General features: G+C 43.7%; 1 protein-coding gene across 3 annotated transcripts in view; it reads left to right on the top strand.

The window, feature by feature from the left end:
* Nucleotides 1–25225, top strand: part of FSD1L (fibronectin type III and SPRY domain containing 1 like) — a 60717-nt gene extending 35492 nt beyond the window's left edge. Inside the window, exons 5-14 of one of the 3 annotated variants that reach the window (XM_066604322.1) lie at nucleotides 1024–1046; nucleotides 3210–3331; nucleotides 4665–4874; nucleotides 5393–5491; nucleotides 9520–9649; nucleotides 11014–11043; nucleotides 16469–16569; nucleotides 18913–19164; nucleotides 19948–20036; nucleotides 21257–25225. In XM_066604322.1, the coding sequence (XP_066460419.1) occupies nucleotides 1024–1046; nucleotides 3210–3331; nucleotides 4665–4874; nucleotides 5393–5491; nucleotides 9520–9649; nucleotides 11014–11043; nucleotides 16469–16569; nucleotides 18913–19164; nucleotides 19948–20036; nucleotides 21257–21379 (1179 nt within the window). In that variant the 3' untranslated portion in view covers nucleotides 21380–25225. The remainder of the gene's footprint in view (nucleotides 1–1023; nucleotides 1047–3209; nucleotides 3332–4664; nucleotides 4875–5392; nucleotides 5492–9519; nucleotides 9650–11013; nucleotides 11044–16468; nucleotides 16570–18912; nucleotides 19165–19947; nucleotides 20037–21256) is intronic. The other 2 variants (XM_066604324.1, XM_066604323.1) reach the window with 2 other exon arrangements.
* Nucleotides 25226–25827: the final 602 nt, after the last annotated feature.

Raw genomic sequence — 25827 nt, 5'->3', positions numbered from 1 at the left:
AGAGGAGGGGGAGGAGGATCCCGGCTGCACACTGACATCACAGTGTGCGCCGGGATCAGCACCTCTAGCAGCGCTGCTGAGTGAATACCAGCAGGGGAGCTGCGGCACCCCTGACGGTATTTACTAATGTGGTGAGCGTCCGACGGCGGCGAGTGCCAGCTAGGAAGGCTCTGAGTGCCGCCTCTGGCACGTGTGCCATAGGTTCGCCACCACTGTCCTAGGGACATACCTCCACTTCTACCATGTTTCTCCGAAAATAGGTCCTACCCCAATAGTAAGACCTACCGGGTTTTCGGGGGAGGCTTGAAATATAAGGCCTCTTCCGAAAATAGGTCCTTGGTGTCTCGATGGTCTCCGGCGGCAAACTGCGAAGTTCTTCCCGTCTGCTCTGAATACCCCGCCTCCAGCAGAGTGAGCACTGTGATTGGCTAACTGAGCGCCAGCAGCCAATCACAGCCGGCGCTTGATGAGCTAATCAGTCATTCAGTGAATGACAGCAGTTCACCGCAGCGCTGCCGAAGGCCATCGGGACGCTGCGGACCAGGTGAGTATATTCCCCCTCCCCCCCCCCCCCCTCTGAAAATAAGACACTGTGCCCTTTGTGTGGCAAAAATTAAAATGAAACAGTGTCTTATTTTGGGGGAAACATGGTATTAGTGAAAAAACCCTTTAAGCAGACTATTTGCAAAGTTATTTACCTTTTTATACACATTTGAACAGTGACCTATTGCGGAGCGTGGCCTCCACCAGCAGGAACCGTTCTGTTCCCTGAGTCCAGGACCCCACAAGTGTTTATGTACTATTCTCCTTCCTTTTGATGCCTGACGATTAACCACATCTAACAACTTGTGTAACATGGCTGTTTCTTGTCTTTCTGAAAAGCTGGCCTCCATAATGACCACTCGTGTCACAGGACGGGGGTGCGAGGGGCGTTTGTTACCCTAAGATCCTGCATGGAGCTTGCGGCCCCCTTCACTTGCATGGATACACTAACTTTCCTTTCTTTCTCCTTCTTGCACCAAGGCTGCCAGACAGATCAAGGATAGGTACTGTACCATTATCCTCTTTTATCTGTTTTTAACCATAAGTGTGTGTTTGAAGCCTTCATATTTTGTAACCCTTTGTATGCTAGTCTGTCACTGATGGAGCCGTCCAGTCCTTTGGCATTGCTCAGAGATGTCATTTAGGTCTGCTTTTATGCATCCATAATGCAGACACGTGTCCCGGCCGGACTGCGGGTCTCCTGACCTGATCTCGGAGCCGCATAGGGGCAGAACCATGTGTGGCTTTTCTGGCACAGTTTTCAATGTGGGATGAATCGCACCAAAACAATCATTACAGAAATCCCACTGCCATTGGTTTGAATGATGATCGGCCTGGAACGTTGTGCCAGTAAGAGCAGTGCCAAAGGACTTAGGGGCATGGACACCAGTTCGTGTCCTGTCTGATTTACACTGACATGCCATGGGGGGGGGGAAATCTACTAAGCCTAGCATTTCCAGCACCAGGCTTAGTACAATTTCCCCGGGCGCACTGTTCCTCTTAATGCATAAAGAGGCACACATGTATTAATGCATCCCTGGCAGCTCCGTGCACCTAGACAGAAATGTACGCAAGCCCCGACCTGGCGTATGTTTCTGGTATAGTGGACACCAGTTTCTGGTGTAAATTGTACATAAATCTGTCAATTCAGGATGGCCATGTCCCGCCCACTCTCCAAAAAATTGTCGGGTCTGGCGCGGAAGGGAGAAAAGTTGCACGTTTTTGTGAAAATACATGTTTGTGCAAAAAATTGCATTCTTTTTTTTTATGCCAGAAACTGACGTAAAACCAATCAGAAATGTGCCCCTTTGTGTTCTACGGAAACCGTTCTATTGGTGATCCGTTATTGTCAAAGTCGTCATTGTAAATCCTGTAATATGTTTGCGACGCTTTTGATTTTTGTTGCAAGTATGTTTTTTTTTTGTTTTTGTTTTGTTTTGTTTTGTTTTGTTTAGATTTTGCTGGAAACAAAAGCACAAGTTTCCAAAAACCCGAGGAGGTGTTTGGTTTACTTTTATCCCAGAAATTGTCTTTTTTTTTTTTTTTCATGGGCTGTGCCTGGTACTGCCGCTCAGCCCCACTCGCATGAATACCAGACAACCCTTATAAACCCTTGCATTAATGTAGCACGTGTGACATATGCCGTAGTTGGTCACCCTAGTGGGGTCCACTCTTCAGATGTAGCCCAACTCCTTCTGGTTCCTGTCCTGTTGGCAAACTCCACCTGCAGCCAGCGGTCCTGACCTTCCTATAGACATGTATGCCTACATCAGCTGAGCATGCATGTATATTCCACTATGGATGGGGCTGCACGTTTGGCAGCAGCAGGTCTCCTGACGGAGCACAGCTTTGGGCATGTTAAAATCCAATATGGTGATCCTTCCTTGGAATGGAGACTTTGGGGGACTGCAGGGCTTTCCCTATACTTGTAATGTGGTTGACTGTTAAGCATCAGCCATATTCACTTTTTTTAATATCTAATGTATAGTACCAGCTTTACTCACCCACAAACCTATATTCTGTATACAGATCATTGAAGTATAGAACTTCATTCACTGATTGTGTTTTCCTAGGACAGTTAGTCCTAGGCTGTTAGTGAAGATTTAGCAAAATGAGCAGAACAATGGCCAACGATGCAGAATAATTCATTGTATATATCATTTTACTGACTATAGGTGGCCATAGACATGATGATGATTACTAATCCACCACCCATAAGCAATCCGAGATCATTGCTATTCCTACGTGCCAAAACTAATGGTTTTTTTCCCCCCTTATGGACTTTTGCATCTTTTCTGTAAAAACTAACAATGCTTGCTGCAAACTTTGCCCATTGTAAACTCTCAACCTGCCCATCGGATTCCACTTCTGTTAGCAGTCTCATACAGTATAGCCTCTGCCTGTTCTCCCATTGGCTCATCAACTATAAACTTCGTAGTTAGTACAATTTACTACCGTCAACTGGCAATGTGGTGGGCCGTATGCTGCTTACAGTAAGCACCAGTTGTTTCAGTTACTGGTCTCGGGGTGTTGTTTCCCCTTATCAGAGACCACAAGCTAGCGGGAGAAGTCTTACTGATCTAGTTGGCATTCTTACAGTATGATCTCTTGTTACAAGTATTCTCAGTGTAACAGTTTGTCTTCCTCCATATTCTCGAATACTCTAGGGTCACGATGGCCGCCGCTTTCCGTCTCTCACTGAAACCAAAGCTCAGTGACAACATGACACATTTGATGGTGGATTTCTCCCAGGAAAGGCAAATGCTCCAATCCTTAAAATTCTTACCAGGTAATGGGATTTGTGGCAGTGGATACATGGTACTAGCTGCTTTTCATAGTGCTTCTCAGGCTATGTTCACATCACATGGCTTGTGTTCTGCGCATACACCAGGTAATCTGCAGAGATGTGTGTGATGAAGGCTCATGTATCATGCCATTACATATATGCCATTTGGCTCCTGGGCATAGGGCACCAATATTTTGCTCCTGGAAAACACCTTTTAAAGTACAGAAAACAAGCTTGTCAAGTACCTGGTTCACTGCTGTTCCTGCTGTATATATAGGGAATGGAAAACACGGTGGCTAGCATGCATACATTTCCTCTTGAGAAAGCAGTCCGATCCCTTCCAATTAGATGTCTATGACGTGTTCAGTCAATGAGCTACAAACCTTTAGAATGGGAAATCCTGCTTTATGTAAATAAATGACTGGATCCCTGCATGCATTCTATCACCCATCTTCAGAATTACTTGCACCGCTCTAGAGCTTGTCTTGTGTGTCCTTCCCATTAGACGTCAGTCCAATCCCTGTCCTGGTTTGCTGATGCCCCATAATTGTCCTTTGGCCATAATACTTTTCACATCCCTATTTGTTCCACCTACATTACACCATATTACCCAGAATTGTATCTTGTGCAAGTATCCATACTTCTAGAACATTGTACCTGCTATTATTGTATCCCTTTCACTCAGCCGCTATCTCAATGTTCAATAATTCATCAGGTTATTTTCCTTTTTTGGATCTGATCATCTCGTTGCTCGCTTTCTTCAGGGCAAACGATGCTAATTCTGTAACAGTATGCTGGCGCTGCCCTTCTCTGTCCTTTTATGCCCATCACGGATTAAAGCATAAGGGCATCAGAAACCTCATTACAGCTCGGGCTTTCAGAACGAGGAGCAACATTGTTATTGGGATAAGGTTATATATTTGCCATTAGCGATTTAGCAGATCCTCGTGGCTGTAAAGTTCCTCCCATAGTTTCGCTCTGGTACTAGTCATGGCTTCAGCTTTGGAGTGACTTAATCAGCCAAACTTTTTTGCACATTCGAGTGACACAAGTGCTACACAGGAGCGAGCATCACTGGGACGAGGTGCTGGGCATCGTCTGCCCGACAGCTCATCCCGTGTAAAAGGAGCATTAGTGTTGTATCCATACACATCTTGCCAGACGGGGTATATAGAGTCCACCGATGTCTGTAACACTTCACCAAGCGGGTTGGTCTTCTATGTCTCTTCTGACAATGTCCTGTGTATGGGGGTAAGCTAGAGGAAGCCGACCAGTATTGAACAATTATATCCAAATAGTTTTTCATGAGATGACATTGTCCTTCTTCCTTCCCCAGTACCCAAAGCACCAGAGATAGATCCGGCGGATTGTATAGTAGCTGATAACTGTGTAACAGTAGCATGGAAAATGCCAGAAGAAGACAACAAGATCGACCACTACGTTCTGGAATATAGGAAAACCAACTATGATGGACTTCCTCGGGTTAAAGATGAGCGGTGTTGGGAGATGGTTGATAATATAAAGGGAGCGGAGCACACACTTTCTGGTAAGTTTGACGACTACACAACTTGGAGACATACAAAGTCAGAGATTAATCGTCTCTTAACGCTGTAAGCACACATATTCCGGGTCTTCTCCGACGTCACGTTTACAGACTGCCCCACCCTGTTAATGGGATGTCGCAGGCACTGCAGCGAATGACAGAACTCAACGCTCGATCACTGAGCTCCATCATTGGCTGCAGCGACTGTGACATTCCGAAAAATGGGAGGAACTGCAGACTGTAAACAAACAAAGCAGCGAAGGACACAGCGGGGGCAGGGAGAGGCGAGGATATGCTGGTTAGTTGTGTTTTAGCATGGGGAACAGGGCTTCAGTAATATATCTTGGACAACCCCTTTCACCCGGGATATCTCTGTAACTATCTTTTACTCATTCTGCGTTACAGCCTGCATTATATTCCAGAGCTGCATTCATTATTCTATGTGCAAGCTGTAGTCAGTATCACTACTACTCTCCAAACCTCAACTCCAGATTCATTCTCTTCATTATACTTCCATACAGGTTTGAAGTTCGACTCCAAATTTATGAACTGCCGAGTCCGTGCATGCAACAAAGCCGTAGCAGGGGAATACTCGGATCCGGTCACACTGGAAACCAAAGGTGAATTCTGCAGTCTAGATTGGGCCTTATTGGATAATGAGCTATTTACCAATGTCCACTGGACGATTTGAATTGTGGAATCCCCGCGCAGATGATCTGCAGTTTAAAGGAGATGTCCCGCGCCGAAACGGGTTTTTTTTTTTTTAAACCCCCCCCCCCCCCCGTTCGGCGCGAGGCAACCCCGATGCAGGGGTTAAAAAAACCACCCGCACAGCGCTTACCTGAATCCCGGCGGTCCGGCGTCTTCATACTCACCTGCTGAAGATGGCCGCCGGGATCCTCTGTCTTCATGGACCGCAGGGCTTCTGTGCGGTCCATTGCCGATTCCAGCCTCCTGATTGGCTGGAATCGGCACGTGACGGGGCGGAGCTACACGGAGCTACACGGAGCCCCATAGAGAAGAGGAGAAGACCCGGACTGCGCAAGCGCGGCTAATTTGGCCATCGGAGGGCGAAAATTAGTCGGCACCATGGAGACGAGGACGCCAGCAACGGAGCAGGTAAGTATAAAACTTTTTATAACTTCTGTATGGCTCATAATTAATGCACAATGTACATTACAAAGTGCATTAATATGGCCATACAGAAGTGTATAGACCCACTTGCTGCCTCGGGACATCTCCTTTAAGCCACCCATAGGGAAACATGGGCATCCGCAACTGAATTAAAGCATGTGGATTTTATTTGCGGACCTTTTGTGTGTAGAAATTAAATCACAGCATGCTTGATTTCAGTAGGGTTCCTGTATGGACAGCTTGCATTGAAGTAAATGTAAGCCATCCAATCCGTGGCCCGTCCACAATTGACATTGTGGGCAGGCCGCGAATTCCGTGGGAAAGCAGGAGTTTGGAAAAAAAAGCTCTACCCCTCATGGGTGTTGGCCCCTGTCTTCCACACACATCCGCAGTCCAGAAAAAAGAAGACCCGAACAGGTAAGCAGGGTCCTTGGCCGCAGACAGGACCGAATTCTGCTGTGGGCTCCTGTGTGTGGAATCCTACCTGCCCGTGTACATGAGCCCTAAATATGTCTGGGGGACAATACAGGGATCTCCCATCATCTGTTTCTACCCAGGACTGTGACTGGAACAAGGAGGCACCCTCTATGTTTAGAGGTAAGAAGGTTTCTACACCGAAATGGAATGGGGTTCTTTACTGTAAGAGCAGTGAGACTATGGAACTATCTGCCTGAGGATGTGCCAATAGTGAACTTGATTAAAGAAAAATCTAAGAGGGGCCTGGACGCCTTCCTTGAGCATTATCATATTACTGATTACTTCAGAAGGGTCGGTGATCCGGGGATTATTCCGATTGGAGTCGGAAAAGAATTTTTGGAAACTGGTTTCTAGTTTATTGTTTTTGCTTTCCTCTGAATCAACATGAAGGGGTAAATAGGCTGAACCTTGCGTATGTGCAGCTTTTTTATGCATGTTGCTAGGAGACCTGAGCCAGTGCAGGAAAGCGTGCGTAAAATACGCTGTAAAACAAATCACTGTGGCAATAAGGCTCTTGAGCAAATAGGACCTTATCACTGGAAGGCCTTAGGACTAAAATAAACTTTATTGATATAATAATTTATTAAAAACCACTAACCTTGAGGGAGGTGGTTGAACTAAACAGACATACAATTACAGACAATGACACAAATATCAATCGTCCAAAGGACGAGATTAAGGGTAGATTATTATTGGGGAAAGGTGTATTGATATATAAAGCACCAATTTTTCTATATGAGAAACAAAGCGAACAAAGTGTCCGCTTGATGGCAACCAAATTTCTATGCCAGACTGGGCAAATAGTTATATCGTGTGGACACTATGCTGATAATACGTGTCCAAAAATAAGAAAAATACCGCAGTCATAAAGTATGTGATATGATGTGATTATGGACTGTGCTTATTACATTCACCAATAGTTTAAACCCATATTAAAATACGCTGTACACGCTCAGGTATGCACGAACATAAATGCGAAAATTCTCAGCTCCATACGCCAGTAGAATGCTGCGAATTTTACACAGCGTATTACGATACGGTCGTGTGAGCCGGCCTTACTGCTGCAGCTTCATATTAATTTTTTTTATTTTTTATTTTTTCGCATGACTTCTCGATGATGATGTAGAGAATTTCAAGTCCTGCTTATAATAGAAGGCTTTGTACTTCTATCTTATGAAAGCCCCCCCCCCCCTGCACTGGGGTTACTGGGGACCCTAATGGGATGAGTGGAGAAGCCCTTCTGTAATCTAGGAGTTAAGAAAATTTTTCTAGTAGAAAATAATTTCCCCTGAGGACTTCTGTAAACTGCGGTAATAAGGCCTAGATGGAGAGGGAACCGAGATGGCTGAAGACTTGTCAACTTGTTCTCAAACTTTCACGCCAGAGAGTCACTTCACATTAGTCGGAGTCAGACTGTGACTTGCACTGATCGCTGGTGAGCGCTGGAAAGCCTCGGAGAAAAGACCTGACTTGCTTCTCCATTTGTCCATTTCTTGACTTCATTATTGAATGTTGATTTTAACATTTTTTACCAAGATTCCAGCTGGACGAATACAGGAATATCTTAGTGACAAAATCGCAGGCCGGCGTTGTGAAAGGTTGCAATATTCCTTATAATATCAGAATGGCTATAGAAGTAACTGGAAGAATACTTAAAGTGGAACTGTCCTTTCCAAAATTGTCTGACGTGCCCCCATGATATGTCAAAGGTTCTGATTAGTGGGGGGCTAGGTATTGAGACTAGAACAAACCAGCAGCAGCCCTCATCCGAGCACTGTCACTGCTCGCTAGCTGAAGACGGGCTCATAGACTTGTCCACAAAAGATCAGCAACGGAGAAGAAGACTGGCTTATTAACCCCTACAGGACCAGACCCTTTTTAGGGATTTTAACCATGTGGTGGTTTTACTGCCCTGTTTCTTTGTTTCTTCAGCTACTAAAATAATTTTTGCTGCTTTTTTTTCCCTTAACACTTAGTTCTATTTATATTTATGTATAATTGTTTTTTTTTTACGTTTTATTGGGAGAAAAAAAATCTAAGTAAATAAATATCTATTTTTTTAAATCAGTTTATTTTAGCTTAAATACTTTAATTTTAAAATTGTTATATGGGAATGGGTTCATCATTTGCTTTTGATATATCATTTTGTATAGTGTTTGATTACAGGGCCACAATTTTGGTTGCGCCAGTGGTCTGTCATTTTCTTTTATATGTACTGTATATATTTTTATTTTATTCTTAGTTTCACAAATAAGTGTTAAAAAAAAAAAATCTATCACCCCCATGACGTCATAGAAGACCTCTGGGGGTCATTGACATTGTGTTTTGTGTTTTTTTATTTTTTTTTATTTTATACTTTTCCACTGTAGATGGGGCATCCATAGGATCCCCAGTTACAAGGGGAAAAATCCCCCGTGTAGTGACAAGAGTTACTAACAAAGCTGATCTGGGTCAGCTAGGACCCTGTAGCTTTGCTGTAATAGGGGGCACCCGGCGGTCACGTGATCACCGGGTCACATAGTGGAAGTACTACTTTCACTCTTTAGTACTATGTAGCATGAAAAGGAGAAGACAGAAGTGGTTAAAAATTGATTGCAGGAGCAGAGGCTTTAATCCTTGGCCGTCCTACTGCTATTGGCCGGGATTAAAGTCCGGGACAAGTGCTGTATGTTTTCCGTGCTCGGTCCTTAGGAGTTAAGATAAGTTGAACAGTCTGAGCCCCCTCCAATGACGTGACTGACACAGAGAGTCCATACCACCTCGTGTACTAACCAGGCCGGAGTGGAGGCTCCGATACTACAGGTCTGGGTAAGGATTCTGCCTCCCTAGGCAACCTCTTTAAACTGGATAAAAAAGCACAGAAGACTCTGATTCTTGGTTGGCAAGAGTAGTGGAGCCAACCGTACGAGCCCTGCTGGGAACCCTGATAGGAATATAAGCCAGCAGTAATAGTATAAGGTGTGCTTCTGTAAAGTCAAATAGACCCCTACATAAAACAAATGTTATCCTTGTACTCGGTGTCTTTCTTGTACTTCAGCACTGACTTTTGGTCTGGACAACACCTCAGCCCATCTTAACTTGAAAGTCGAAGACTCCTGCGTTGAGTGGGATCCAATGGCTGGAAAAAGTCAAGAAAGTAAAGTGAAAGGAAAAGAGAACAAAGGCAGGTAAGCAGAAGTGGATTTGATTGGTTCACTGCATGCATTCATTCTGTCTATAGAAATCTTTTCCCATCATTCCTTGCATTATCATCTATCTGTATAGGCTACATATCAGAAACAAGAATGGCTTGGTCATTTAAGAACAACTTCAATGGCTTCCATTTGGGAGACGTCCATGCAAATTAATAAACTGCTATAATAAGCTGATGGGAAGGCCAAACTTTAGTTAAAAAATACTACATCAGTGTTTCCCAAACTCTAGTTCTCATTAGCCCCCAACAGGTCATGATTTGAGAATCTCCTATAGTAGGAACCCCTGTGGCAATGTCTGAGGCCCTGACCATAATAACATCACCTGTGCAACACTGAGGGAATCCTGACAACATGACCGGTTGGGGGTCCCTGAGGACTGGAGTTTGCGAAGCCGCTGGTCTAGATGGTTCATAGTGTTTCTTGGCAGGAGGAGTATCCTTTACTTTATAGTGACCTGCCTAGTGACATGTTGGGTTCACATTAATGTAATGAAGATTGTCTAGTTTCATACGGCCGAGTGTGAGAGCAGGCTGTGAACCTCGGCCCGATGTCGAGCTTGCGCACTTGCAATGTCCCCTCAGATGCGAGGCGGTTGTGTCAAAAACGTCTCCCATTTCTTCATTGCAGTTGCGATCCTCCGGCACGGCTTTCAGCCAAGTCAGGCGATCGGCAAGTGTTGCCCATTTTTTTCAGTGGGAAACCTCTCATCGCACTCGCGTGCACATTGCATGCCATGCTGTGTGCTTCCCAGCCCCATTGAAAACAATGGGTGAGGCGTTCCAAGGGAACGCCCAAAGATGGGATATGCTGCCTTTTTTTTTTTTCTCCCGCACTGCGATACAGGGGAAAATTGCTCATTTATATAAGACCCCATTCAAAGGAATGGGCTCATATTCATGCTAGTTATGTGCGTCTCTCAATGCACAAATCTTGCGTGATTTTCTTGGCCGTGAGAAAGCGACCCAAGTAGTATAATTACATCCAATAATCGCATTTCATTCGCAGTGTTCTGTATATTTTTTCAATAATATATATTCCTAATTTAACGGTATGTAATGAGTGGTGTGACCCTTGCGGATCTACACACTTGTAATAGTTTATGCCAGGAACTGTTGTGAATTATAGCACAAGTCTAGATTTGCACACGGATATTCGAAGATGCGCCAAACTTATGAAGAGTCGCGCACCTCTTATAACATTTTGTTACTGGCCATTCGGACTACATTAGTAAAACTTGGACCAATGAACTTTTATATCCGTTGTCTCCATTCATATATCATTCTGCTCATGTACTCTGCCAGTAACTCATCCTTGTGCTTGTTTCTGTTGTCTGACAGTGGCCATGTCACCTTGAAGAACAACCCCAGGTGAAGATACTGTAGTTCTGAATAGCACTAGGAGCATCTTCTGGCTTGCCTGGAATGTCTAGCATAAAACCGTCTCTAACACTAGTTTCCTTCTTCCTCCTCCATGCAAGCAATCTAGCCAGCCTCTCCTTAGATCACAGAAAGCATTTCTCTCTGGTTCGCCCAATTAAAGGATTAGGTTTACATCATTCGAACTATGACGCTATAGGAAAGGGTTGAGTTCACACGGGACGGGGCTTTAATGCAACGGACAGATTTGCAGAGGATCGGCCTCCGAGTGGAAGCGGGAAATGTTTCCATACAGATGACAAATCTTGAGATCTTAGAAATTGTGAAGATTTAAAGCGCCAAGGAGAGACTTTATTAAGGGCCGCATACCACAATTCTGACGTAAAAAGTGCAAATTATGGCTCGCTCCACAGATGGGCAGTGATTTGCAACTTTTTGAGATTCTCCCTTACTATGTGCGCTGCTACTCCAGTCTTCTCTGACCCCAGAAGGCTACTAAGCATTGTACACTGATTCTATATAGCAATCCAGTAGAAGTGAATGGAAGGTAGTATGCATGATCGGCCGCTACTCGATTCGTACAGAGCAAAAGGGTCCCCCATTTTTCTTAACTGTGGTGGGCCCAGTGGTTGGATTCCACCAATCAAACACTTATCCAGTGGATAAAAGATACGTTTTTAAAGAAGTTGTCCAGTGGGAAACTATTGATGGCCTATTCTCAGGATGGATCATCTATAGTAGATCAGGGCCCGTGCCAATCAGCTGTTCGCTGGGCTGTTGCACTCCTGCAATTAGCTGATTTCTACAAGAAGCAGCCAGCTCCATTCCCACTGCAGTGGCCTGTCTTGGTATTGCAGTAAAGGTCCTATGGAAGTGAATGGGAACTTACATGTAGTATCCAGTCAAACTACTGCTGTGAAAATGGAGGTGTCTGCTTTCTGGAGAAATACGTTAAGTGTGTTTCGCCCTGGCAAACAGCTGATTGGGTGCAGGGGTCCCAGGTGGCAGACCCCTGCTGATTTACTATTAACCCTTTGCAATCCAATTTTAGATTCAGGGTTTCCTAGGGGGTTCTCCCTTTCTGCCATTATAGAATGGCGCCATCTGCTTGCTAGAGCCAGTACTGCAGTATGGGACATGCTGGAGAGCCCCCCCCCCCCCCCGACAACAGAGCGGCCAGTAATCAGCAGTAAGAATACCCTGCCGGATGTCTTCCGTCATCGGAGCTGTACAGCCTTCAATCAGAATGTCTTCGGACGTCACAGTGGATTGCAAAGGGTTAATAACCTATCCTGAGGAAAAGCCATCAATAGTTTACAACTGGACAACCTCTTACACTGCCTGGTACTTTAGGCAACAGGACGTAAACTTATGTCCTGTACATAGTATGGCATCCATGTCTGCCATGGCATATGATCGCTACCAATGGCGATCATACAATGCAGTAAGGACATGCTGCAATGTATTCTAGCGATCATATGATCATGGGTTCAAGTCTTGTACAGAGATTAAAAAAATTTTTTTCCCCCACTTTCCACTCTTTAAAAAAATAGAAAAATGCAAATTTTTGGTATCACAACGTCCATAACGACCTGTACCATAAATTGAACACACTATTGATCCTGCATGGGGAAAAAAATACTAAAAAAACAGACCCAAAACACTTAGTTAGTTTCTGCCTCACCAAAAAGGCAATGGGCGTGATTAAAAAAGCCCTATGTACCCCAAAATGGTATGAATAAAAACTACAATTTATCACACAATGAACAAGCCCTTATAGAGCTTTTTGGTTTTGTAATCGTACCAACGTGCAGAAAAAATTATGTTGTCATTTATGCTGCATGATTAACACTGTAAAAGAAAAAAAAAACATTGGCAGAATTGAGGTGTTTTTTCGCCCTTCTCTCCAAAAAATGGTACCAATAAGAGAAAAACTACAGCTCGTCACACAAAACAAGTCCTCATACGGTCGTCTCAATGGAAAAAGAAAACCGTTATGACTTTTTGAAAAGTGGAGATGAAAATCCCCAAAAATCTTTGCATCCTTATGTCCAAAATAGGTCACTAAGGGGTTAAAATTTGGGACAGCCCCCTTTTTTAAGCCTAGTTTTACTTCCAAGCTTACTTGCGGCTTCTTAGAAGTAGGTACGCCTCGCTCCTTACTCTGCTTTCCTTTATCTCTGGCAGGCTGCTGGATTTCTGTTGCTGGAAATATAACATATTTTTTCCTGTTTGCATTCATCATTTATGGGCAAATACTTCCAAATTTACAAACGCCTCCTCCAGTCATAAGTGGTAATCTGCACAATGTAAGGATGTTGCCCACAAATGATCATCTTCTAGGGAAGTGCCCCGGGGTCCCTGCCGTCACCTCCTAGTCCAGGGAGGCAGGCCGGCCCCCGAGGAGGGCTCTCCAGAAACTGAACAAGTGTTTGTGTTTACATTTTGGTTCTTAGCCTGGCTTGTATCTTTATTTCTTTTTCATGCTTTCGTCTGCTACCCTTTTATTTGGTAAGTAACTCCTGCCTAAACTTTATGTTCTAGTCCTCTTCTCAAACGTTTAATTTGCATTTGGAATGTGACTATTGAATTTGGCCTGTTGAACGGCTCTTTGTTTTGCATTCTGCCTGTTGCTGCACTTTGGATGTGGTTGCTGTTTTTGAAGTGTCACCAATGAGCAGTAATATACTAAATATTACCCTTATGTAATAGCAGATCAGTAGGACAATGAGGGAAGCCTGTAGATATATTTCAGTTCTAGTTTATAGGTGAACAAATGATAAGTCAAGAGGATGCCCACAGAATTTCACACCGGATCAAACTTTTCCTACACCGGTGTCCCCTGGAGCACCTGGTGGTTTGGAGAGGTCTGGCCTAACATTGGTGTAGGTGGCATCTTCCTGGGTATGGCTGATGTTTGAATGGCACAAATAACATCACAATTTGACACGTATCAGCCATAACTTTTAAATCACCGGAGTATTTTTGTGTAGGGCCGTTTCCAAAATCTCTCTGAATCAATGAAGCATGGACTTCAAAAGGCTCCCAAAGATGTCCAGTGGTATCTGGCACCAAGACGTTGGCATCAGATCCTCTATGTAATGTAACTTGTGCAGTGGGTCCTCCATGGATCAAACCTGTTTTTCCAGTACATCCACAGATGCTCAATTTGATTGAGATCTTTGGAGTTGAGGCCAAGTCATCACTTTGACCTCTTCGTTATGTTCCTCAAACCATCCCTGGACAGTTTTTTTTCAGCGTGGCAGGGTCTATTATCCTACTGAAAGAGGCCACTTCTATCAGGGAATACAGCTGCAGTGTAAATGTGTACTTGGTCTGCAACATGTTTAGGTAGGTGGTATGCATCCAAGTAACATCCACATGTATGCCATGACCAAAGACTCATAGAAGAACATTACCTACAGTATCGCACTGCCACCATAGACTTGCCTTCTTCCTATAATGCATCCCGCTGGCCTTTCTTCCTCAGGTAAACAACACTTGCCAACTCAACCATCCACATGACTTAAAATGTGGTTCGGCACAATGCCTATTATAGACGCTTTTGGTGGACAGGGGTCAGCATGGGCACTATGAGCAGCCCCATGAGCTGCCATGCACTACCTGCACTGACACCTACCTATAATGGCCAGCAGTATTATTTTTCACCAGTTTGTACTAGAGTAGCTCTTCTGTGGGATCAGACCATGCAGACCGAGTCTTGCTTCTCACGACTCTGATGGAAATTAACCAGTTCTTCCTTGAACCATTTTTCACAAGTACTAACCACTGCATAGTGGGAATACCCACAAGACCTGGCATTTTGGAGATGCTCTGATGCAGACATCTAGTCATCACAGAATGGCCTTTTGTCAAAGTAACTTTGACAAAAGGCCTCTTTATCTGGCCCATTTTATCTGCTTCAAACACATCTGCTTCAGAAAGACTGTCCATTTGCTGCCTAAAGGCTGCAGTCCCACAATGCAATAGCTGCATGTAGCCAAAACCTTGTAACATCCAATGGCCGTACAGTCTTGCCAACAAGATTATGTGTCCATTTGTTGCCACAGGTGGTCAGAGCTTCTGCTGCAAGCCTTTACTGCATTGTGGGGATATAGCATAATATATTTCACCCCTTGACAGGTGCCATTGTCATGATAATGCATATATTATTCACTTTACCTATTAAGTCCCATTTACACGCAAAGATAATCTTTCAAACGACTGAAAGATTCTGCGATCTATTTGCATAAAGTGTTAACAGCCGTTAACACGTTATCATCTTTTGCATGTAAAAGGGCCCCAGGAGCTGTTTGCAGAGCCCAGCGTGTGATTAATCACATGCCCAGCTGTGCACAAAGCTGCATTCTTCTGCTCGTGGTTGCCGGCAAGTTAGTGTTATCTGCCAATACCGTGGAGATAACAGCGTGCGGTCTACTGAGAGACACTTCATCTCTGTGTCTACACAATGGATTTTAAGTTCACCTTAAAGTCATCATTCAAGCAAACCTTGCACAATGCCTACTTTTACAGGTAACGATTATCGCTCATTTTCAGTCATTTGAATGAATTTTGAGCGATAATCGTTACGTGTAAATGGGCCCTCTAGTGGTTTTAATGCCATTGTCGATCTATGTGTATAATATCCCTCTTAAAGAATAGTGTAGCTCATATTATAGTATTTTATTGTCTTTAGAACTGTAACAAAATGTCAAAATATTGTTTTATTATTACATTTACAAACCTAACGTATGCTATTACTGCTTTGTTGTAGAAGTCGCCCAAATTATTTGGTTGATTAGATTGTAATAGACTGCCCCGCCTCCAGAAAGATAATCCTCTGATTGGTTAACGCAGCTCCGGCTTTATTTGGCCAATCACAGCCATTCAATGATGTCAAACGAGCTTCATCGTTAAGGGGTTACGGTACTTTCGTACGTGGTGGAATATTTTGTTATACGTAGAGAAATATTCTGCGTGAAACTGCGCCTGTCTAACATGCAGAATTTAATGCGGTTTTGAAAGTGGCTAAACTTTACCGCAAAATGCATCCCAAAATAATGCTTATTAGACATGCAGATTCTTATGCAAATTGTGAATGCCCCCCCTTACACTGTCCCAATCGGCAGGTCAGAGGGGGAGTTATTTAGACTGTTGGCGTCTTTGAATCTTTCATTCCTTATTCACAAAAACACGTCGGCCGTGTCTGCAACGAACGAGCGCCATATTTTATTTTTGGTCCGAAAGACAAATAAGAACCCGTGTTTACAGTAAGACTGGATGCTTATTCGTAGACCATTTTAATAAAACGCAGGCTACACTCCATTAGTGCAGGCAGGTAAGTGGCTGCAGACAAAAAATGGATGGTGATAATCCCCTCATAAATCACATTTTGTTCTGATTCTTCCTTTTATAGAAGTGCAACTCCATCACCGAAGAGAACATCGGTGACTTCTAGGCCAGCGATGGGGAGGGGCAGCAGAGATCGCTTCACCGGAGAGTCTTATACAGTGTTAGGTAAGTACTGCCACTTATGTACTGTATTCTCTATTAGTGCCTCTTTAATAGCCTCTCCACGGCTGCTTATGGATATTTGTGGTATTAGGCTTGGTGTCACTATTTGTACAGACCCATTGGTGTCCACCAACAATACCTTGAGGCGGTGTCTCCCAACGAGGGTTTCTTGGAACCTACTCAAGTGTTACCTAGAAGACAGCGGCACGTCTCCAGCCGGGATAGACTAATTTCATCCTGTTCAAAGATGCTTAGCAGCGCAGGCAACACATCTGGGCAAGAATTAGAGAACACTTTACACAACAAGCGTGTTTGAAGTAGGAATGGGATTAACCATTTCCAATCCCCTGTCTGACCTCTAAAGACATTATGATTTAAGGCTGTACAGCTCTGATGTTGGATGATGTCCGTTGGGGTTCTCTTACTGTATATTGCCAGCCTCTCTGCTGTTGGAGCCTATCCAATGTGTCACCTCATGCAGTACTGGCTTTAGCCAACATATAGTGCCAATGTATAACCGCAGAAAAAGAGTAAGCCCCCTTGGAAAACCAGGATACAAATTGGATTGGAAAGGGTTAAAAGTCCTCTGGGAGTGATGCATGTGTTGACCTAGTGTGCAAGATTTAAAGGTCCAAAATTCAGTATCGGAATTGTTCAAACATGAACTTTGTCCCTAAGAAGAATATCGTGAATGGGTTATTTTATACAAGATCATGTAGATTTAATGGACTTGGTGTTACGCCACCTAGTGTCAAACTGGAGTAAAACATTATGAAGCTCAGTATGGGTGAATTGCAAATGCAGGGAAGTGTTCAGTTGTGTTTTTTTTTTTGTTGTAAAGTACAGTGAGTCGATGGCTGACAGAGGGAGCTCCCTCCCTTTTGTTAACCACTTGCATGCGGCGGTAACCATTTAACGTCTTATCTAGGGGGGTTAAACTGCTCAGATTTATAACTATCTGCAATCTCCGCAGTTGCCAGGCTCCTGTCGTTGACATCTCTGGTACAGTGGCAGTACCCACAAGGTCTCCATGATAGATATAGATATCAAGGAAGAGCGAGTAACCTCTACCCATGATGGATGTGTATATCATAGATCAATAAGGGGTTAAATTAAGAGTATCGTTGGTACTCGATACATTGAAGAGATGTATATACCTTACCACAGTTGGTGTTTTCAATACTCATTTAGTATCCTAAAAGCTGTTTCCGCATGGAGCTGGTAGCTTTATTTTAGCATATTTTATGGTGTTCCAATAGTATTTTTGATATATGCGTTAATTACACTGAAAATTAACCCTGCATTTTACTGCAAAAGACTGCAGTTTTGCAGACGGCTTTCATCCAATCAGCTTTTACAGGTGAAGCACCTGGCCGGCTGCAGGTGATGCACTGGATTTCAATCTGCTGAAATCCACATCACAAAACTTCAGTGTTTTGCAGTGAAACGTTTGCAGTTTTCAGCCGGCATTTTTGAGTGCCATAAATATGCGTAAAGACCGCGCTATAAATGCCACATGGAAACACGGCCTAGCCTGCAAACAACTCCTTTAATATTGGCGCTGCAATAGCTGATACTTGCAGGTCCGGCTGCCAAGACTTGGACAACCACTTGATTTGGCTGGGAAAAGTTGTCGCCACCTGCTTGCTTGATGGAGTATAACATGGCCAACCATTCGGGCCTAAGACCTCATGTCCGCGGGCAGGTTGGATCCCGCCCGCCGCGGGAGCCGACCCTGTCTGCAGCCAAGGACAATTTTTACCTGTCCGGGTCTTCTCCCTCCTTTCCAGGTCGTGTTTCTTCTGCACTGCAGATTCGCCAGGCGGCGCACATGCACAGTGCCCTTTTTTCTTTTTTAAACTTCTGCTTACCTGCGACACGTCTGCAGTGTTAGCTGCGGGCAGGCCGCGGATCGCACGGATTCCATTGACTTCAATAGAAGCCGTCAGTGCGGGAGCCGCATAGAAATGGAGCGTGCCGTGATTTGTTTTCCGGACCAGAAGGTCTGCAAATCATATCCGCATGCTATAATTAATTTGCGGATGCCCATGCTTCCCTATGGGCGGCCTGATTTGCGTATTCTGCAAATCAAATGCACCCGTGGACATGAGGCATAAGTTTGCTAGAGTCCCTGATTAAGGGCTTCTTCCCCACAAGACATCCAATGCCTTAATAGGATATACGGTCGGGGGCAGTGCTGACGAGCCAACGACTTTAACGGAAAGGGTCCTTTAGAGATATAAAATACTCCGATGTTTCCTTGATGATAAAATGTACAACTTTCCAGTAAAACCATTAGATCCGTTAACAGAGTTGTGCGTTAATGACTGTTGTGTGGTCAAACAGGTGACACGGCAATTGAAAGTGGACAACATTACTGGGAGGTGAAGGCGCAAAAGGACTGCAAATCCTACAGCGTGGGCATCACATACAGAACCATTGGCAAGTTTGACCAGCTAGGAAAGACCAATATCAGCTGGTGCCTATACGTCAACAACTGGCTACAGACAACGTTTGCTGCCAAGCATAACAACAAAGCCAAAGCCCTGGAGGTAGCCGTCCCGGATAGGATAGGGGTATACTGCGACTTTGATGGAGGTAATGTTTTTATCAATGTTTTTATTAAAGGGGTATTCTGGGACTTTTTAACACTTTCTCCTATTGCTGACTGACAGGAAACTTTTTATGCCCTTTTGAAAATCTGCTAAGGGTATATTTATATAAAGAACAGAGAATGTGGGGTATCTATCCACTAAATGCTTTCCCATCTGGCCAGCAATGATCCATGCTGCCTAATATTCCAGAATATAATGGACAACTATCAGATTTTCAAAAGGGCATAAAAATATGAGTAAGGCCCTACTGCCCACGGCCGAGTTGGACTCCGCCTGCAAAATCTCACAGCAGAATCGGACCCAGCGCCCCCCAGAGACCCTATACTCACCTGTCCGGATCCGCTGTGAGTGTTGGGCAGTGCAGCACATGACTCACCTGCACTGGGGTATGACGCAGATTCCCGCTATACTTACTCTGCACTGTGGGCACAGCAGATTGTGGGACGGACGGCTTCCATTGACTGCGTTTTTCTGCACGAATTAGAACATGCTGCGATTCTCCCCCCGCGAGCAGAAAATCGCAGCTGATTTCCGCTCATGGGGCATGGAATCGTTTTACACAGCATGTCTATGGACCGACATTGCTGCGGAAATCTTGGCGGGTGTCTGACCGTGATTTCCACAGCGATAATCCGTCCGGCGGCATTCGGCCTAACACAATTTCAGTTCCTTCTTTCATTGTTGCAGGTTTATAAAATGCATTCTACTATTGAAAGTTTGTGTATTTATGTGCCTGTTTGTTAATTTTTATTTTATTTTTTTCCAGGTCAACTCTTATTCTACAACGGAGACACAAAGCAGTTATTGTATAGCTTTAAAACTAAGTTTACGCAGCCAGTTGTCCCTGGATTCATGGTTAGTAATAAACCGGCCGTTCTATTTTTGTGTATGAGAGAGAAGAATTGTATATTTATTTTCTAAACCTTTGAACCTTTTCCTTAAAGTAAGGGCTTATTCACATGGGTGAGAATGTCGTGTAACTGTTAAGACACGCACAAAACTCACACGAATATGAACTCCATTCTTTTGAATGGACTTATTCACACGAGCAATTTTTCTATCCCAGCATGTTCTATCTTTTTGGCGTTCCCTTGTAATGCCTCGCCCATTTTTTTCAATGGGGTCTTAAGGCCGCCAGCACACGGGCAGATTTGCATTGAATGCTATGGAAATACACAATTTCACGTCCACAAGTGTAAATCGATTGTGATTTTTCGGTCGCGGCAAACAAATAGCAGCATGCTGTGATTTTGTGGGGGCTCCACACAGACTGCTTCCATTGAAGACCATTTAAGCAGTTCGTGCCATCATTGCAAAACGGTTGCGGGATCTGAGCCTATGCCTAGCGATGGCGCAGCGGTTTCTTTCCTGTGCTGCGGATGTGCTGGCCGGTGCAAATGTGCAGTATGTAAGATGCCGGACAGGTACGCTGGGGTCACCCTCCGGGCACTAGGTCGAATTCCACTGCGGGATCCCACCCGGCCGTGTGCAGGTGGCCTAAAAGACATCACATGGTAATTTCTCTACAGAGCTGTAGAATACGTTGGCACTATATAAGTAATAATGGCACTTTTACACGCAACCATTATTGCTCAAATGGACAAAAGTGAGCAATAATCGTCACGTGTAAATGTGGGCATTCATGTACTACTTATTCACTTGTTGTTTGCCGCTGGTTTTTAGCCCGCATAAAAACCATTGTCAAGCCGCTCAAAATTTGATCCATTTGAATGGAATTCGTCCAGTCTTTTGAGCGGCTTGCCAACTCATTGCATACATAATGAGACTCATGCCAGGAGAAGACAATGGAATCCTGCTGGGCAGATAATCCCTCGCATAAACACACACCCAACTGAGCAAACAACTGATACAGAGTTTACTTTAGCTAATGAGGAAAAAAGAGATGATTCAAGCCATCATCATCTGTACATGTAATTTTATGCAAAAATGTCAGTTCGTTCAGTCTTTTGGCCACATTATAGCGATAACCGTTGCGTGTAAAAGGGCTTTTAGAATAAATCCAATCAAGCAAAATTCTCCTGAAATCTGATAATATGCAATTCTTTGCTTTACAGGTGTGGTGTGGCGGTATCACAGTATGCACAGGACTACAAGTTCCAAGCGCCGTCAAAACGCTTCAGAAGACCGAAAACGGAATGAGCGGTTCATCCGGCAGCTTAACCAGCGTTGCACAATAACATAACGCTTTTGAGATAATGGAATGAAACGTTTGCTCTGGTCTGAGTGGAATGCTAGTAATTTCTTATTTAATTTAGTAACATCACGGTTGCTGTTCACCAAACGCAGAAGCAAACTGATCATTACCGGGTTACTTGCCTGCTGCCACTCTGACGCTTGCAGTGTCCTTGGTGCCTGACTTTGCTGCTCAGATCCGACGTTAGCATCTGCTGCAAATAGTTTTAACAAGTGACTGTGTTAACAAGGGACTAAGCAAACAGAGAGATATGCCAATACATCTAGATTGCTTGATGATACCTGTGCAGCTCACCTTAGGCATATTAAATGATCTGGTTTCCACATATACCCACCTCTGTACTCTCTGGGTGGGATGCAGTGTTTTTGTAGAACAAATGTAATTTTAAAGGCTTATCTCCATTTTAATTTGCTGTAGATCTGCTGAGGTTCCCGGCCTGAGGTGCTCGGTGTTCAGGCCATTGGGAAACAAATCTGATGCATAAAAAAACTTTTCAGGTAACTGTTTTTTAAATGGGAAGCTTCCCATATTGATTGGATTTGGTAGACTTGAGTGCATAGCGGTTCGGTTGAAGGAATCATGTCTTATAGGACCAAAGTGTACCGAAGGTTTAGGAAAAAACATTTCCGTTTGAAGAAATCTCATCCAATCAAATAGGATTCTTAAATGTAACCGTATCATGACTTTTAATTCCAGAGAACCCACTTCTTAACCCTTTCCAATCCACCATCTGACGCCTTCCTACATTCTGATTGAAGCTCGTACACTCCAATTTCAGAAGACGTCCGATAGGGTATTCTTACCGTCTGTTGCCAGCCACTCTGCTGTGGGAACCTCTCTGGAGCACACACACCGGCTTTAGCCAGCAGATGGCACCGTTGTATAACAGCAAAAAGAGAGAGCCTTTTAGGAAACCCTGAATCCAAGATTGGGTTGGAAATGATTAAGTAATGATGGTCACTGAGGCCCTTACATTTCCCTAAAAAGCATTTGTCACTCCTTTTTTAAATCAGATAGCCTTTTTTTTTTTTTTATAATGGATTCTGTTTGGAGTATACAATTAATGTACTGTTTTAGGACACTTCACTTTAAAGGCGCACTCTCTCTCTTACCGGGTTATTTGGTTGAATTTCCTACCGGAACGCAGAGTCAGACCTGCCAAATCCAGTGGAGTTCCAACAAGAGGTCACATGGTATCGTGGCCTCCATTGTCAGTGATGTAGGAAAGGAACAGGCTTTCGGCTTGTTAAAATAACTAGTGTAGGCCCTCTTTTTGTCACGGTGTTGGTAGTAGAAAGAGGGCCTTGCCTAATTATTTTAATGAGCCAACAGTTCTTCTATTATGTCGCAGGCAATGGAGGCCGCGATACGGTTGTGTTTCGACAAGAGATTGTGTGGTAAGTGGCAGTCTGCTCTTTTCGGTAAGAAATTTAAATCACCGGCTAACCCCTTTGAGTCTGTGTTGGTGAAGGCTATAGACTTCTCAGGACGGGCTTTGACCAGTTACATTCACGTTTCCTCAGCTGTAAATGTCAGGTTGTATAACTACGTAGTCAGCTGTCGGCATGCAGAAAAAGCTGCTTAAATAGTCATCAACTTTTCAACAAACTTGTGCTTATGTGACAGCCATGTCATAATTGACAAAACTGCATCTTGTATTTACCTAAAATGACATTTTTATGCACAAAAAAAACACTGGAGTGCTGGCGACTAGGGGTCTCGCTTCTTAACTTGCTTTCCGCTGACTGTTGTCATGTGAAGTCCTTTCTTGTGGCAGACACGGAGATGGATTACAGGAAATGGGGTGGAACTTTGCTCACTGCTGTGTCATGCTGCTCATAGAAGTCTATGGAAAGGAGAGCGGGGAGGAGAAGTGAGCTGCAGGAGGGATGCATAGACGGAGTTGACTCAAATGCTGCTGCAGCTAATTGTGGTGTCTCGCAGCTACTGGCATTGCACCCTGTTCTTCTATATGTGCTGTTTATGGGAGACGACATAGCAGCTAGTCTAGACCCACCAGAAAGCTGAGAATAAGAGATGCAGCCTGCAGAGAGGAAAGTTACTAAAAGTGGCAGAATTCAAGTCAAATAATAGCCAGATATAGTATAATTCTGTATGTACTCAAGGCTTGTTCTAAAAAATTACCTGAAAAGTTAGGCACACTTTTAATATTCATTAGAGGCTCTACCCCCTTCCAGCCTTCATAAAACACATACGGACATGACTAAAAAAAAAAGGAGGATTATAATTTTAAGTTGCATAAAAAACCCCTCCCAAATATAATTATCGCACAACAGACAAGTGGGGACCCATTAACGTTTCTGGGAGAGTGTTTTTGTCCTGTAACCTGTGCAACGGTCAGTGTGCAGGGAAGGGGGAGTAGGTAAGCTGTGACCATCAGTTGTGAATGATCCAGTATTAGTTATACAATGTATTGGTGTCACCTTTCATTGTAGCCCTGCCTGCGATAACGAGATGACTGCTGAAAAGTTTTCTCTATGGAACAGGAAGCATTAGCAAATTATTAAACTTAGTTGTTAAGGTGAAAACTGTAGGATTTCATGATTTTTTTTTCTTTTAATATAGATTGTGACATTAAAAATTAAGTGGTGTTTTTTTTTTTTTTTTTTTTTTTTTAATTCACCAAAAATTGTTTAAAATATGTTTTAACCTAAACACTTGATGTATATAGTAGGTCATTTTCTGTTGGCACATTCCCTTGAAGCAGATAGTCTTCCCTCCACGAGAGGGTTGTGATCACAGGAGTGCCAAGAGTAATGTGAGCCAGCAGCTACGCTATATCTGTAACATGGCAGAGAAGACATAGGAGAACTCTGAAGCTCAATGGCTTCTTCATGAATGTACCCTTTAAATAACTGGTCCAGAAACCTACAGAACCTGTACCCTCAAGTGAGAAAATGTGCATCGTAAATTGTAAGTATGAGAACAAGGACACATCTTTAAGAGGCCCTAATAATGGTGAAGTAGTAAGTGCACTTGTATCCACCAAACAGCCTTCCACAGTGCTAAGCAAAGGGCTTTGTAATGGCTCGGCACATAGGCCCTTCCCAGTTATGAAGACCCTCCCCTGAGCAACTTGAAAATGGGTCATGTGACTCTTGTGGGGTTACTGGTGGGCGAGACAAGTTTATATGCACTTTCCTTGCCTGGCACTTTGGCCACTTTGTCGTTGTGCAGTACTGTATAGAACAATGTTCAGATGACCTTCGCTAAGGGAATCTGGTCCTGGTGACTGGTTCTCATTGAAGACCATTATGGGGCGCAGACATAAATTGTGTTTTACCAACTTTAAGATGCATTTTGAATTGAAATAATGTTGCTTTGCAGTTCTAAATCCTCACGTATTGTAACCGCATGGAAGTCTCTGTCGCCGAGATCCAGGCTTCATTATGTATATAAGATGTGTCCGCTGTGTATGTATCTCCTCTGACATATATACTAAAATGTAAAATGATCATGGCAATCCTTCCCAACTGAATCTGGTAATCTCAAGTAATGAAGCCCGGCTGTAAATACACGGATGATACAGAGAGCAGTTCACTTTTTTCCTTCTATCTCCCCATGTATCTCGTTTCACTCATTGCCTTGTGACCTCTGATTTCCTTTTTGTTTTTCCTTGTGTTTTGTGGTTGTTCTCCATTGTTTTATATAGAATCGGCAAGAATTATGTACAAGAACCTAACTGTATCCACCATGTCAGTCCGGGGATTGCAGATTGTTACCTTATCTCTTCGCACATCTCCATGTAAACCCAAGCCCTTCACAGTAAACTCCGAGATGAATAAAGACGGCCCCGGGCAGCGGTGTATGGGCAAAGTGTAACGTTATTTTGTATCATTCGCCAGCGCAATGTATTCACTTAGTATTCTGTAACACACAACGTTGGGCGCACAGCAGAAATAAATGACCTTGTGGTATGACTGTTCCTTCTATATAAGGTTTAGTTCCACTTTCCTTACAGTTCTATATGGGATTTACCATCTATATACCATTGTTGTACAGTTGTTGGAGGCCAGCACACACTTGGTTCTTATCAGTTATGTGAGTAACAGTACAGTTTCTAATGGCAGCGTGAACAGAGACAAAACCTCGTCTAATCCTTCTGATGGCTCTATTAGGCCGACCTCACATGAGCGTATATTCGAATGCACACGATTTAGCCCAACTTATTTTAGCTATGAACAAGGCTTTTTGGCGCATGTTTGCGTATTTTACCGTGTGTTTTGCCTGCATAAGTTGAAATGGCTAATTTGTCTTTAATTCTGCTGTAAAAAAAACAAAACAAAAAACACCACATCTGAAACTGTGTTTGACCATCTCCCCATTGATTTCTATGGGGACCTTTAGTGCACAAATATGCAGAAGGATAGAACATGTATTTTTTTTTTTTTTTTTGTGCAGCCAAAATAC

The sequence above is a fragment of the Eleutherodactylus coqui genome, chromosome 5 (assembly GCF_035609145.1).
Source record: "Eleutherodactylus coqui strain aEleCoq1 chromosome 5, aEleCoq1.hap1, whole genome shotgun sequence".
Lineage (NCBI taxonomy): Eukaryota > Metazoa > Chordata > Amphibia > Anura > Eleutherodactylidae > Eleutherodactylus > Eleutherodactylus coqui.
Note: the sequence above shows the minus strand (reverse complement) of the source record. Positions and strands in the feature narration are given on the sequence as shown.